The following is a 16318-nucleotide window of genomic DNA, read 5'->3' on the forward strand; positions in this document are numbered from 1 at the left end:
TTACAAAGACTGCATTATTTTCTGAAAATAATGGAGGTTGTTGTTCAGTTTCCACTGTGTTGAAATTTAGGTAGATGTGGGATCCCACAAGGAATGAACAAGTGAGGAGAAGAATCTATCACATGTGAACCATATTTCATACTTTCCCTAAAGAGGGTATTGCTTGCAGAAACATCAGGACTGTTAACACAACAGCCCATGCTGCTGGGTCACTGCCTATTGAGAAACTGAGCAATTATGCCTTGTTCTTTTTCTTAATCCAACTACCTCAAAATCTTTGCTGTGGATTTACCTTAGAATACACTGACTTATTACTCACTGTCCTCCCTGCCTAAACACTCATTTGAAAAGAAGGGGTCCCTCTCCATTGGCAATATATCTGGATCATACCTGAATAAAGCGACCCCTCTCCCAGGGCTCTCTGTAGGTATATGTGGCCCTTGGGTTGAAGCTGAGCTATGCATCCAGGTACAGACAATTCCCTGCTCCATGCCTACTAGAACAGTCTTCCAAGTGAATATGAGGTTTTTAGAGGCCATTTATCCTTGTTTTTAGTGCCTTGGGAAAAAAAATTTTTTTTGTATAATTTTGTTTCTAAACCAGATGTTCCATAAAACACAATGACACTAACCTGTTTTGAAAGTCTTAGTGACAAAGGAATACGTGTCCACACCCAGTCTGGAATGTCTCTAGAGGTTTATCCTTGATTTTTAGCCTATGTAATTTCTCCCCAGACAACATGTGACAAGCTCAGTTCTCGGTATTCTAACAGAATCAGTCAGCCTGGCCACAGGAGAGAAACCCAGTATCATCCTTCAGTAGGCATCCTGGGTCTGGAATAAAAGGATTTTAATAGTATTTCCTAGTTGACTAGGCCACTTCCTAGAATACAGATTTTATTGTTGGCATCATTTTTATTCATTTCAATAAAGTGCAGCATGCAAACTCACACTCTCTCACTAAGCCAGACTCCTATGGCAAAATGCACAAAGTAAAGGATGGACATGCCCCAACAACAAAAGGAGGAAAACCTTGTTTCTATTCCCTCAAATCCAGGACTAGATAAGAACTAGGAGAAGATGGTCCTGGTGGGCCCCCTTCCCTTTACTGGTGAAGGAAGCCAAGAAAAAAAAAAAAAAGGTTCCCAGAAATATCAGCTATAGTTATAGTGACAAATACAAAAGAGCACCCCAAATGAAGGTCATAACGAATTTTGGGTGGAATCTCCTCCCAAGTAAGAGGCTTAAATTGCTACAGTTAGGAGTATGCTTTGGAGTCGGCCTGCATTCAAATCTACCTCCATTGCTGATCTTGGTTATGTTGCTGAACCCTTCTGTACCTCAGTTTCCTCAGCTATCACAACTGGAAATGAAAACTGTCCTCATCTCATAGAGTTGCTTTTAAGAAAATAGCTGTGTTGGCGCGCCTGGGTGGGTCCGTCAGTTAAGCATCTGACTTTGGTTCAGGTCATGATCTCAGGTTTGTGAATTCAAGCCCTGCATTGGGCTCTGTGTTGACAGCCTGGAGCCTGCTTCAGATTCTGTCTCTGCTCGCTCTCTCTCAAAAATAAACATTTAAAAGAGAAAAAAAGAAAAAAGTTGTGTCAATGGTTAAGGTTTAGCATATGATAAACACTCCTGTGGCCCAGTGCTCACCAGCTAAGGAGCTACCACTATGGATTGATAAGGATTTCTTCTCCTTTGTTATTTCTGGAAAGGTGCTTCCCCCACTCTTAAAAGAGGAGATTCATACACAACTGTGGGATTCTCACGACTGGACAAAACAGGATTATCTGAGCTCTTGTCCAAGCTAGTACTATATAATTTTGAATTATTCTTTTATTCCACCTGGTTTCATTTCCCCCAACCACCCTTCCCCCCCTCCCGCCCCCAGCAGGGAGCTGATGTCTGTCCTCTTCCTCTTGCCCATTTCTGTTAGTTCACATAATGTGAGTACCTTTTGGGGGACTGACTGCTAACTGCAGAGACTGGATCTACTTTCTGAGAGAAGCAGGTACTTCAGAGGTATCTAGGACTCCATCTGGACCATCCACCCCAGCTAAATTTATTTCTTTTCCACTAATGCACACTTTTTGTTAGCCAGCCACCCCCTGTGTACATAACCATGCCCTAGGAGAATCTGCTTTGTATAGGATGACTGTAAAGTCATGACAGGGTCTTTGAAGAAGCTATAAACTCCATCTTAAATATGTCAACAGAATCAGAGTCAAACAGAGTTTATTTTCCAAAGGGTTGAGAGGGCATGATTGTTTGAACTTTTGCCACTATGTTCTCAAACTGTCCTAAAAAGGATGATCGAAAGACCTGGGCCCTGACAATGTTAGGAAGGGGAGGTCTCCACTTCAAGCACAGTTACCCACTAAAGCAGTATTTTACAGTGATGCTTTGAAATAGATAATGTTATGTGGAAAGAAACATAGGCCAGAGTGCAGAAGGTATCCTTTCCTTCAGGAATCCTGACATTAATATTTTCACTCTGAGGACTTTGAAGGTAAACAGAGGTCAACTGCTCTGGTAGAGAAAAAGGCACTTTTTAGAACCCTTCACACACGAACACCAGATGCGGCTGGTGCTGCTAGCTGTCCCCGTCACCGTATAGTCCTAATACCACACCGCCCCAAGTTCTCATGATCGGGATGACTACACCGGTAAACCATCCCCTCTCCTCCCTTTGCAGGGGGAAAGGCAGCAGCTACAGGACCATCTTTTACTCTCACTACCTGCTGAACGAAGCCACTCAACAAATGACACTACCAGTGAAAGCTTGAAAGGAAGCAGATCCTAGGTAGTATCTTCATCTAGTTAAGGGTTTGACCCGGACAGTATCTTGAAAGAATATCAAAACAAACTTGTGATGGTCCACATCTGCTTCACGTTGGCCTGTTACAATCCAATCTGATGTTTGTTGCTCCACTCCTCAGATTTTTAATGGTTAGCTTCACTCATTTGGGAAATAAAGACGTTCTGCCTCAACCAAGTCCGTCCCACAAGCACTTCCCACAAGTACTTGTCCAGAGCCTTATGGCTATCATAACAAAAACTTCTGAGTCATAAAACATAATGTGCGTCAGTGTACAGGATTTCTAGGTAATATGGTTTCTGTAAAGTCCAGATCATAGGCTTCAATCAGTGAGTTTGGCATGGAGGAAAAAACCTAAACAATAAAGCCAATAAAAGAAATCACAACCCTATTCTTAGCCATAGTTTGTATTACTAAACCAGGTCAGTTTAGGAAAAGGCAATCATACTAATTACAAACTAATCTTCTAATCATTGAAAAGAAGGAGACCACCCTGCTTCTCTAACACATATTAGGCACATGCCAGGCAAAATGAGACAATAGATGTGTGTGGGTTTGTATCAAAATACCTTATGAACTCTTAGATGATTAACACTGTGCAATATAATGAATCTTAGAGTTCTAAAAACCAAGTATTCTTCGTCTATATACAAAAGCATATGAAGAGTAAGTCCTACTTGTAAGGTAGGCAGACTAAGAAAATACATTTAACACATTCTTCTTTTAGGTTGACCTGAAGTGCTTGTTGGATCATTTGAAGAGCCAGCTTAACATTCTGTATCTTCTTTAAGGATCATTCTGCAAAGTTTACTTTGAACCTTTATTAGTGGCTGATGCAGAAGAAACAAAAGAGATGGAGGGAGGAGAGGGAAAACAAGTGCCGATATATAAACAAACTCTACAACTGAAAAGACCATTGCCTCAACTTTCCAAAACCATTTTGGAAAGACTTCCATTTAAAGATCAGACACAACAGCCCACAACAGGCCTCCAAGTATATTTTTATAGCCTTGTTCCTACTTTCCAGTTTTTCATCAATGAACACTCCTCCCGTCAACAAGATCCAGGGGCATCTCCTACATGATGTATGCATAACCTATGCACAACCAAGTTTAGGTCATCTTAAAACTAAATACCAATAGGAAGTAGAAAACGTGTACATAGGTGTTACTGATTTTTAAGCTGCATAACAGGATAACGGCAATTCTTTAGGAAGGTTGTATTACATTTAAAAATAAGTATTTTTGGAAATCAACTTTACTGGGGGCAAAAATGAGTGCCATCTATACTAATAAATTATTTGGTTCTCAAAGTCACATATTAATACCACTACAGAGGCACCTGGGTGGCTCAGTTGGGGAAGCGTCCAACTTCGGCTCAGGTCATGATCTCACAGTCCGTGAGTTCGAGTCCCACGTCGGGCCTGGAGCCTGCTTCAGATTCGGTGTCTGCCTCTCTCTCTGCCCCTCCCCACTCTCTCTCAAAAATAAACATTAAAAAAAGTTAAAAAAAAAAAAACACTACAGATAAATCAATTCATGGGTGGGAAAAAAATCTGTTTTCTGATGAATACAGTAAAAATATAGAAATAAGAAAAGAGAGGAGCATTTGCTCCTTAAACTGGTTTTTGAAAAAACTATCTAGCACAGACCTTCCTTGCAAGCTCTCTTTCCAACCAAGAGTTTGGGGCTTAGGCACAAGTTAGTAAGAAAGAATGTAAACAAGTCCAAACTTCAGAAGTTCATTGCAAAGTACTTCCTGCGCTGCACTGAGAACAGAACTAAAATAGGTCAAAACTGATCTCACCTCTGAGCAACTTAAATCAGTGCTCTGCCACTGTTCTAACGCACTACCTCAGGCCATTTACTGGTGATCTAACAAGGCTGAGGCTAAACCTCTCTGCAAAAAGGCTTGTCTGACAATTAACTAAGGAATCTCACTGGCTGCTAAATAAAGAATTTATATGGAATGGATGTGGGGTCTTTGGTTTTAAACAGATTCAACTGGAACCTGAAATGGACAAAAGGAGGGGGGGGGCGTTGGTTGGGCTTGCAATATTTTGAAGGCTTGAGAATATTAAGGACCATATTGCAACTCTGTTTCCCAAAAAAGCTCCAAGAAAGGACTGATAATCAATTTACTGTTAATTATAATACAAATAAGTCTTCAGAACTACTCTGAATCTAGTGGAATTTGGGATTCTACAGACATTATTTTAAAATCAGACTGTAGCAAAGGGGGCTTAAGGAATGAAAACCAGTCCTTTGTGAAGATCATCATCCACATTAATTACCAGAATTCTTACTATTATTGAGTGCGAGTGGCTTTAAAATTATCTATCGCATTTACTTTGATCCTTATGCCCTTTGAGATAAGTACTATCAACAGAATATTAATGGGAGGAAAACTGCGGTCCAGAGGAGGGTCTTGAATCAGTAAGTGGCAGAATCTGGATTTGAACCAGGTCAGCTTGACTGACACTTTTATTACACTGCCTTTGACTAGAAAGTCTCTCAGACATGATAACTGGTTACCAAGAAGCAACTTTCTGTTCTCCTCTCTCAGTCTCAATTTAGAGATTTAGGCACCTTTTCACAGGTACCAACACAGTAACACTTAATGTTCTACAGAAATACACAGAACTACCCTACCAAATACACAGGTTTTTAGTATTTTGGTGAACACCCCTACAGATAAACTAAGATGACATGGTAAAGTGCTGGAAAAGTCAACATCTTCCTACTAGTTAGGTAGGACCTTTCTAAACCTAAAAAGGTTTCCTCCATTAGGGTTTTCATTTATTTAGCATTCTAAGATGTGTAAACAGCCTGATTCTTTCATAACCTTGTTGTTTGCTTTTTTTCATTGAGGTGTAGCCAGGACCTGTAACCCTCAACAGTTTCTTCTGCCTTCTGTTCAATGTTCATTTGCACAATTACATTGGCCTTCTATGTGAATATTAAAATTCTATGAAAAATTATACTGTAATATTGTGTGAATTCTGATTTTTATTCATGCTTTTGAAAGTACAGTAACACTTTATATTATACTCTGCCTGTTTTTGCTCCTTTATTATAAACTACCCTGCTTGAGAACATGAATTCCTTTCCATTTAAACTTATTTTCATTTCCCATAATATGTTTCCAAATTTATTCTTTAAGTCCTGTGTATTTATTCATCCATTTACTTTTGAGCGATGGTTTACGTAAGGCAAATAAAGGACAAAATGGATTAAAAATGATTCAAAATACAAGAGAACCAATGGTTACTAGTTTACACTAGAAATTTTCTACACAACTGCATTCTCTAGGGGAGTTATTTAGATCTTTTAATTTTAAATTTTAAAACATTAATCTTTAAAATTAACTTGCCCCACAATGGCTAGAAAACAAAAACTTAGATCCTTCTATTCAATGTCCAGGTAACTCTAGGTACCACTTAATTTTTCAATAATTCTCTATTGAAATTTACTACATTTTTAGAAATTTTAGTCCTAAAAGTATCTTTCATGGTTTATTTTTGTATAAATATTAGCATTTTGAGACAGTATTATTTTTAAGATTGTAGATTAGTCCGTATAATCATGTTCATTAGAACTATTTCTTATTTCTCCTAATCCCATATTTACAATGCAGGTTATATAGCTATCTATCTTCATATTCCAGAAGCATTTACTCTATTTCTCCTCCCCTTTATTTTTATGTACATAAAAGTCCTTGACTATTATGGTTCTGTAATTTTAAAGATTTTAATGTTCCTATATAATAATTATTAAATACCCATTAAAATGGCATGAAAAGGCTACACTAATTATAAAGAAAGAAAATAACTCATAATGTATGTACTTGTGAGGAAATAAGAATATAGCCATTGACAAATGTCTTGTCAAAACACTCTATTCCACTTTAAGGTGGGGGGGGGGGTCAAGCCCCATCCCTACTCCCCAAGTCTTTAAAATGTTCTGAAGCATTCCAGTTATACAGTAAGACAAAAGCTTTGTGGGCCAAAAGTTAAAATCTGTGCAGAATTTCAGAAAGATTAAGCCAGTGTGGAAGCTCTGTAACCCCTAGTCATTAGGATGGTATGATCATTCACTAAAAAATAAAAAGTGATTTTACAATAAAGAGTGGATTTCAGGGGCCAAAATGTGCTGCACTGCAGAAAAATCAGCGATGTGAATGGCCTAGAGAGCTTTCACTCTAAAACTGGCCCAGCTTCTTAGCAAGAGTCCTAGCAAATAACTCATTCTTTGCACTTCGTGTTCCATAAACACTAACTTTATTTTCTACTTACATTTACAAAAGAGGCAAATAGATTCTCAACATTTCTGAATCATCTGAAGAACCATGGAGATAGGTCAATACGAAATAGCTATTTAAAAGGGAGTTTAAGTTTAAACAAGTTAGGTCCTCAGAAAAGGCTGCAATGCAAAGTCTGAGGGCTGTTTCACATAGCCATGTGATAGCTGATGAACTTGAGATTTCCACACATACTTATCACTGGAATATAAATCAGTTTATATGTGAGAATCAGTGGCTCTTCCTGCTTGTTTCCTTTGGGGATGATGTTAACATTTCTTAGCATTTTTTAAAAAACATTTTTTAAAGAGCAGGGGAGGGGGCAGAGAGAAAGGGAGACACAGAATCTGAAGCAGGCTCCATGCTCCGAGCTGTCAGCCCGGAGCCCGGAGGTGGGGCTTGAACCCACGAACCGTGAGATCATGACCTGAGCCAAAGTCGACTGCTTAACTGACTGAGCCACCCAGGTGGTCCTACATTTCTTAGGATTTCTTTTAGTAGCATTGTATTGTCCAGTTTCTTATGTGAATGCTTAATAGATTTAAATAACCTACTTTTCTTCAGGCAAAGACTCTAATTAGAAATTTAACAAATTCCTTGCATTCATCTTCATTAGTTGTTTTTCAGAACAATTTTTAAATTATGTGCTGTACCATCCTAAGGTTTTATAACAACCCAAAAATGCAGGACCACCGTTGAGAAAAGCACAGAAAAATAATCTGACAGATTCTAGAACTTATTAAACAATCATTTACTATTTTTACTTTTTTACATTGTATTTGGGTTATGAGTCACTTTTGGTGATGTAACTTTTGTGGAGAACCTATCTCAAATTTTTTTGATGGGGCTAGCTGGATTGAGTGTTTGTCAAGTCCCAAAGTGCACGGGGTTGAGAAAAAAGACAAGAGTCCAATAACCCTGCATCACAGCAACTCTATACTGACCGGCACAGACATAGTCCCAAACCCAGTGACGTCAAATGGCTGCCTTAGAACTTTGCAAGTCAAGAGTAAGCAGTTATAAACAGATTTAACAGATAAACATTAGATCGGACTCATGATCTCATCTGGCAGCCTTGCATATTTCCCATCCAAAAGTCCCAGCTGGGATCACACTAATTGGGCCTCTTCAACCATATTGAGCAATAGGCAAAGAGAAATTTAGGGAGAAAATTTTAAAACTGATAAGAAACATATTGACATAGTGCTTGGTGAGGGGGAGCTGAAATACACCATCTGGATGCTTGTGTTTGTGAAAACTTTTGTTTAGTGGAAATAATTCACCTAACTCACAAGCTGTACAAATATTAAGATCAAAAGTCCTAACTTGCACAACCTATCAGGAAAACCTGTGATACAGGAAACAGAGACTGTTGTCCAGACTTCTGTCAAACCAAAGCCAAAATATCTTTGTGCGACCAGTGCCTATCTTGACTGCCCTGGTGTCCCTCAGTACTCAGAGTCTGTACCAGCACTTTATGGCCACATCTTTTCACTAAGAAAGTATACTCCTAGTAGAGGTTCACATTTAGAACATCTACAAGTGTTTTGGCTTGATTTCCTTTTAACACTTTTGGAAGTGAATAATATCCCTGTGTATGAGGAGGAGTCTGGTATAGAACTAACGGATTCATTAATGCCATACTGTTTGGTAATTCGATAGTTGGAGAGCTAAAGCTATTCAACAAAATTGAAATTGTGTACAAGGCTGGAATCACTGTGATATAAATAACCACAGTGTTTACTTCAATGCCGGGAATTTATGTGGATGGAAAAGCAAAAGTTGCCCTGGATTAGATGGGCTGTTTTCTCAACATGTGACAGTATCAAGTACCTTTTCAACATGCTTTCTTAGAAATTAAAGATTTTCCTAAAAATTCTTTTTACCATACCCGCTACTGAACTGATAAATTTCCTCAATCATTAAGAATACTATATACCCTCAATTTCTCTTCATTTTCTCTTTATTAAGGCTTCTTTGCACTGTAAGTCTGCAGGACTGCACTTTTCCTCTTCAAAACCAAACTGCTTTTTAATTTCTATTCCAAAGTCTTTTTAGACCTTGAGAAAATACCATTCCTTTTTGTCTTGCATACTGTACATAAAAGAGCACAAATCCTAAGTCTTAACTTATTAAGGTTGAATCATGTAAAGGTTGGGGTTTTTTCCTACCTTCTTTTATCAACAGGTAAACTAAGCTATTTAATGGTAACACAGTTCTATTGATTAGAATTGACATCACAGAAATGTTACCAATCCCTGTTAAAAGAAACAGTTTCTGTCAGGTAGGATTCCAAAAGAACCCAAATCTATGGAAATCAGTCAAAAAGCATTTATCAAGAACCCAATCACCACTTCATACCTACTAGGATGATCCTAATTTAAAAAACAAGTATTGGGGAGGATATGGAGAAATTGGAATCCCATATACACAACTGGGGGGGGGGGAGTTTCAAATGGTGCAGCTACTATGGAAAGGTTTGGAAGTTCCTCAAAAAGTGGAAGATAAAATTACCATATGAGTCAGCAATTTTATTCCTAGGTGTATAGCTAATGTAACTGAAAAGAGAGACTCAAACAGATACTTGTACACCAATGTTCACTGAAGCGTTCATTATTCACAAGAGCAAAAGGGTGAAAATAACCTAAGCAAACATCGACAGATGAATGGATAAATAAAAGATGGTAGACCCATATAACAATATATCAGCCAAAAAAGGAACGATGCTCTGACATAGGCTACAACATGGATGAATTTTGAAAACATTCACTAAGTGAAAGAAGCCAAACACAAAAAGGACGAATATCCAGAATAGGCTAGAGACCGAAAATAAACTAGAGGTTAACCAGTGGCTAGAAGGAAAAATTGGGAAGTGCTGATTAACAGTTACACAGTTTGGGATGATGAAAAAGTTTTGCAAACAGACATCGGTGATAGCTGCACAACACGGTGAATGTAATTATACGCCACTGAATTGTGCACTTAAAAAATCACTAAGATGGCAAAATTTTAAGTATAATTTTAAGAATGACACCAAAACTCATTGAATTGCACAATTTTTAAGCGCGTTTTTAATAGTTAATTATTTTTGAGGAAGAGCGCAAACAGGGGAAGGGCAGAGAGACAGAGGGAGACACAGGATCCGAAACGGGCTCTGAGCTGACAGCAGAGAGCCCAATGCAGGGCTTCAACTCAGGAACTGCGAGATGATAGCCTGAGCCTAAGTCAGATGCTTGACCCACTGAGCCACCCAGGTGCCTCGCTGAACTGTACACTTCAAATGGATTGTATGCTATGTGAGTTATATCTCAATAAACTTAAGAAGAATCCAATAGACTTGGGGGGTACAATGATAATTAGAGATATTTTACATCAACTAGTATAATTGAGAGAAAGCCAATTATCGTGTTTATCTAGGCAATGTTTAGTTGTGAAGGCAAATTGTAGTGATGGTACAGTTTGATTGCATCAGACTTCTCTAATTCTGATATAATAGTTTACAATAGAGTCTATAATAAAACCTAGCCCAGTAACAACTATATAAAATTAGGGGAAGAGGTATTTCAAACAAAATGGCACATATACTCCAGAGGTTCACACACAACCTGTCAAGGTACGGCTGACCCTTGAACAACATGGGTTTGAACTCTGTGGGCCTACTTACATGGAAAAAAAAATCTTTTTTTTAATAAATACAGTACTGTAAATGTATTTTCCTAACATTTCTTTTCTCTAGTTTACTTTATTGTAAAAATACACAATACATATAATACAATATACAATACATATAACATACAATATGTGTTAATTGACTATATTATCAATAAAGCTTCTGATCAACAGTAGAATATTAAGTTTTGAGGGAGTCAAAAGTTATTGATGTGTTTTTGTTTTTTACTGAAGGGGTGGTCAGCCCCTGATCCCTGTGATGTTCAAGGGTCAACTGTACTTTAGATGAGTGATTCCCAAACACCAGAGTAAGACAATGCCTGTTATGGAAACTGACACAAGCAAGGACCACAACAAGCCTGTCGATCTGAAGTGTTAACTACAAATCACTCTTATTTATTAAAACAAGAATTCAGCGAGGCAACAGTGGCAATATTGGGGTCTTCACAGTTGGTAGGAAGCCAGGATGGCTTATTCTCACCTCTGCTCAGGGCCTTACCCTTACACCTGTTCTATTTCCTAAGTTTCTTTTTAAAACTTGCACAAATTTTTACTAAACCAGGGTAACTCTCAATATTACTCACCATATTTGATTTACATTCCAAAATTATAAACAAATCCTAAAGATTACTAGACACTTTGGTTTATCAGCAACCCCTTCCATCAGCATGAAAAACAGTAAACTGCCAGTATGGAAATTACAAATGTGTATAAAGGGTGAAGGATAGGTCAGATATTTTGCTGTCAGGTTAAAGAATGGATGGGGTTTCTAATCATGTGGATTAATGGAACCATAGATAACCTGAAGGGAAGTCTGGGTTTGGGTTATTTTTAGCTTAAGTTGGGAGTTTTTGCTGTAAAAACAAAATACACTGTATTTACTTTAGAAGATTTGAATAACCTCCTGATAAAAGTTCAATGTTACCACTTAATTCACTGTGAACATGTTTTTCTGTAAAATTATCAAAATGACTTAATCAAAAAATGGAAGAAAGCACATTTAAAAATCAGTCATTTGGGAAAAGACTGATTATTAATACTAATAACCAGACAGTAACCATGACTGAGAAAGACAACAAGAGAAGCATGGAGAAGTGGTTCATAACACTGTGAACTATTCTATATAGAGAGACTTACTGGACTGAGGCTTTAGTTTTTCAATTGTAGAATAAGACAAAACATTACAACGTGGAACTTTTCCCCAAAGGAATGTGAGGAAAAGCTTGTGAGAGAAGCCTGGACAAATGACATGAGAGGAGAAAATTTTCTAACAGCTAGGAGTACCGTTATGTTTTAAATTCACCTATTAGAAAAGATGACCCTGAAAACAGAATATGTGGGATCATAGAGAGAATGTGTCAGCTTCACGATTAAGTACATTGTCCTGAACGGGCCCATTTTCTCTGTAGAGAAAAGAAATCCTGCTCCATTGTCACATAACACCAAACTTTATCATGACCGTTTGTCCCAGACAATATGCATTAAATAGTCTGTCACCGCCACCAGGAAAAACACAGCAACATTCCATGGACGATGCAAGCATCAAGATGTTGTACAAAGGAGACAGGATGAAGATGCAAAAGGCTTACTTCTAGTTGCAGTTTTAATATGCTTCCTGACTGAGCCATCCATCCTTTCCAGGTCTCCCATTCCCAGAGCTGTAACTACAGGATGGTTTCTAAGGTACAAAGACCTCTCATGCTTTATATATAAAAATTAAAATGTCAAGAAAGAAATCAACCAAGAGCTCAATAAATGCCCTGCACTCATAAGTCAGCCTCTGAGCAGAAGCAAGCTCAGGTTCAATAATCCATAGGTAAATATTAAGAGTTACCCTTAGGTCCATAGAATAGAATAGAAGTTGAACTGTTTCACTTGGAGTGCTTCCCAAGTTACCATCAGATAACTCTGTCAGATGAGAGAAGTCCACTTTATATAAAAGCCTAGTGTTCTTCAGACAGTAAAGCCATGGAAAACCCATTCTGTAAACAAGCTTCAACTGCTGTTAACTTCCTTTATAGGAACAACAACAAAGAACATGGTGGCAAGAATGAAAGAACACCGCCATCTAAACAGAATCAGTTTTGATATGCTTAAAATTTGTTTATATTGAGAAAATTCTGGCTATATCTATGTAATGGTAAAATCAAAACAATTTTTACATTTTAGTGTGTACCACTGGTATGCAATAAATAATTGGTTTACATTTTGTTCTGTGGAAGACAAACAGAGTGTGGAAGCAGTTTTTCTCACCAGAAGGTTACTTTATCCAAATCCAGGAAAATCCTGAGCTCCTCAGAGCTCCTGGATTCCAAAGATGTTCCAGAACAACAAGCAAACCATTTCATCTGAGAGTGTGTACATTTTTTCCAAAGGTTAAAAACCTTTCAAGATCATGTCACAATGACACCATTATGATGACTAAACAGACCCCCTGGAGGCCCTCTGCCTTGGCCCTCGGAGTCTCCAGGACACCAGGTCTCCCCTCCAGCCTTCCTCGGTATGGTCCGCCTTAGCACCCAGGTGCTCAAAGGAGCAGCTGGGAGGGGCACCTGCAGGTTCCAAAGCAACACAAAGGTCTATACCATCACACTCAGACCACAACAGTCTAGGGGCCACTTGCCTTTTAAGAAGTACCCTAAATCCTTTTGGCCACTTTCATCAATCTTATTCACAGCCAGTTAGGCCGACTGCCTGAAGCAGGGTGGATCCAGAATTCTCACTACAACTCTTAACCTCAGGATCAGCCCTCAGCATCTGGAACTCAAATGCTGCTTCCTTTCACCTTCTCTCAGCTTGGTTCCTCTTAAGTCGTTTTGTTTCCCGGCATACTAAAGGGGGAAAATATTTGCTAAAATAAAGCTGGCAAGTCTCAAAACATATGTAGACAAGAAGCCTACAAACCAAACACAGGTATCTCTATTCAGTTACAGCTGACAGCCATTTATTATAGCACAATGTCTTTGGGGAAAACCAGGATAATAAAGACTATAACCTTAAAATGAAAAGAAAAAAAAAAAAAAAGCCACATACCTAAAATGTAAGTCTCATGAGATGAGGAAAGCCAAGATTTTGATCTACTCTTGGGTTAGCCTTAGCCTTTGAGAATATAACAATGGCCAAACTAAACTGCACATGACCATGGGGACTGATTGGGCTGAATTAAAATAAGGCATTGTCAGGAATTTTGAACATTACAGTAAAAGCTGGAGAAGAGCAGGGCATTGTTTAATAGTTTGCACATGTGACCACAATTCAAGGAAAAATCTTTTTTTTTTTTTTTAATTTTTTGATGTTTACTTTTGAGAGAGGAGAGAGAGACAGAGCGTGAGCAAGGGAGGGGCAGAGAAGGAGACACAGAATCCAAAGCAGTCTCCAGGCTCCGAACTGTCAGCACAGAGCCTGACGTGGGGCTCAAACCCATAAACTGTGAGATCATGACCTGAGCCGAAGTCCAATGCTCAACCGACTAAGCCACCCAGGCACCCCAGGAAAAATCTCTTTAGATAGCTAATTGATGAATCCCTCCCTATCAGATTGAGCAGTCATATTCCATCCATGTGATTTCCTGTCCAAAGAGGTTGTATTACCTCCCCCCACCTCACAAGGAAACACCAATGATTACATCATCACTACTTACATTCAAAGCATTCTTTGCAGCTTCTGCTTCTGAGCGACTGTCAAAACTGACAAAACCTACGGGCTGAGGAAAGAAAAAAATATGAAGAAAAAACAAATCAGGGGATATATATTTTTCTGGGTCAAAGGTGATGTCAAACTGAAGAGCTAAGATAAAGAAATGACCACAGGCAATGGGTAGAAGAAATAAGAAAGCCAGTTCAAAAGAATCATGACGCAGTGGCTTAGCCAAATTTCTAACATGAATCAAAAGGGATTGTGAGAGTGGTTCTTCAAGGGCACAGCTGGGGATTTAGAGAATCATAAAAAAAAAAAAAAAAAAAAAATCTAGAAGGGGTTGGAAGGTGAGCAGCAGTGAACAAGAGAATAGAGGAAAACTTGGGTCAAGAGGCTCTACTTTCCTAAATCAAATTCACTGTACCTCAGTTTCTTCATCTTTTAAAATGGAAAGAGAACCGAATCACCTTTTGGTACACTGTAAGTGCAAGGAATACAATGACACAATGATAAAAGCCCTGTACTCTCACTGCATGATCAAATTTACAAAATGCATTTCCATGGCAAATCCCAAGGGATACCTTAAAAAAGTTTAACTAGCTGGGTAAACCAAATTGTTCCAACTGAATAGAGAGGAGTGATAATCCCTTTGGACTTCTAGTCCAGAAAGATGCTTGCAACACAGCTTATTTATAATGAATCAGAGAATATCTTATTGAGAGATGAAAAGTGACTCTGAGAGGTGAGCATGCTAAGTAAGGTATTCAGCATTTTGGGGGCGGGGGAAGCATATAGTTAAAAATCTTCAAGAAGCTTCTAGAAGCTATCAGGGTCATGGATTGCCACCCTCCATTCTGCACCTTTTGTGCTCCACTCTAGACTTGGGGACTATGCCTGATTTTAGCAGTTTAAAACACAAGAAAGACAGCATGAGTCCTCATCAACAGATATTTATACACTGCGAAATTTTGTCTGTTATATGTTTTGTTTTGTTTTTTTAAAGGAAGAATTGGGAATAAAAGTGGGTTTGGATAATTTGTTTTGAATATACAGACCAATCCCAATATAACCATGCTGGAGGCATTACGTTTGCTTTCCTCAGGGACAGCCTCAGACATCCTAGCTGGAGACAATGGAATATGAATCATTTTCCTGTGCTAATTCCTAACCAATCTCACCCTTAATTTTAAGTCAACAACAAAACTCAAATCCTAATGAGAATTAAAAAAAGAGAATGCTCAGCCCCAGTAACATTCCTGAAGAAAGTCAATTCAAATTTATTATAGAATTGGATCATTTATATGCAAGTTTGAAATTCTTACCTGCTTAGATGTGAGCTTTATAAGAGAACCCTCGTAGCCCTGAAAATTAAGAAGAACCAAATTTAGACCAAAAAAGATAAGAAAAAAAACCAATTTAAAAAAAAAAAAAAAGTTTTTTTGAGTGAGCGAGCAAGGGAGGGGCAGTCAGAGAAGGAGAAAGAATCCTTCAAAGTAGGCTCCATGCTGTTGGCACAGAGCCCAAAGCAGGGCTCAAACTCCCAAACCACGAATGAGATCATGACCTGAGCAGAAATCAAGAGTTGGAGGCTTAAGTGACTGACCCACACAGGCACCCCCCAAAAAACAATTTTAATAGCATCTTGCTCAAGTAAAAACGAGTCCTTTGACTCCTGACCATCTAACTCTTCTTACAAATGCTTCTTAAGGTAACTGAGAAAGCAAATTTTACACACGCATGCACACACACATCTACCTATGCTTCCACACTTAAGGCCTAAAACAAATCAGATCCTGAAATTTATGCACGTATCTATGTTTCTTATCCTTTTTTTTTTTTTCAATGAAATTATATAATAGTAGGAAGATGGGTTCCTGTCAACAGGTCTTTTTCA

The 16318-nt window shown here is 38.3% G+C and overlaps 1 protein-coding gene across 4 annotated transcripts in view; it reads right to left on the bottom strand.

The window, feature by feature from the left end:
* Nucleotides 1–16318, bottom strand: part of RBPMS (RNA binding protein, mRNA processing factor) — a 167899-nt gene that overhangs the window by 71973 nt on the left and 79608 nt on the right. For all 4 annotated transcript variants that reach the window (XM_049632519.1, XM_049632516.1, XM_049632518.1 and 1 more), the window contains 2 exons: nt 15747–15785; nt 14429–14491 (listed from right to left, as the gene is read on the bottom strand). In XM_049632519.1, the coding sequence (XP_049488476.1) occupies nt 14429–14491; nt 15747–15785 (102 nt within the window). The remainder of the gene's footprint in view (nt 1–14428; nt 14492–15746; nt 15786–16318) is intronic.

Source organism: Panthera uncia, chromosome B1 (assembly GCF_023721935.1).
Source record: "Panthera uncia isolate 11264 chromosome B1, Puncia_PCG_1.0, whole genome shotgun sequence".
Taxonomy (NCBI): Eukaryota; Metazoa; Chordata; class Mammalia; order Carnivora; family Felidae; genus Panthera; species Panthera uncia.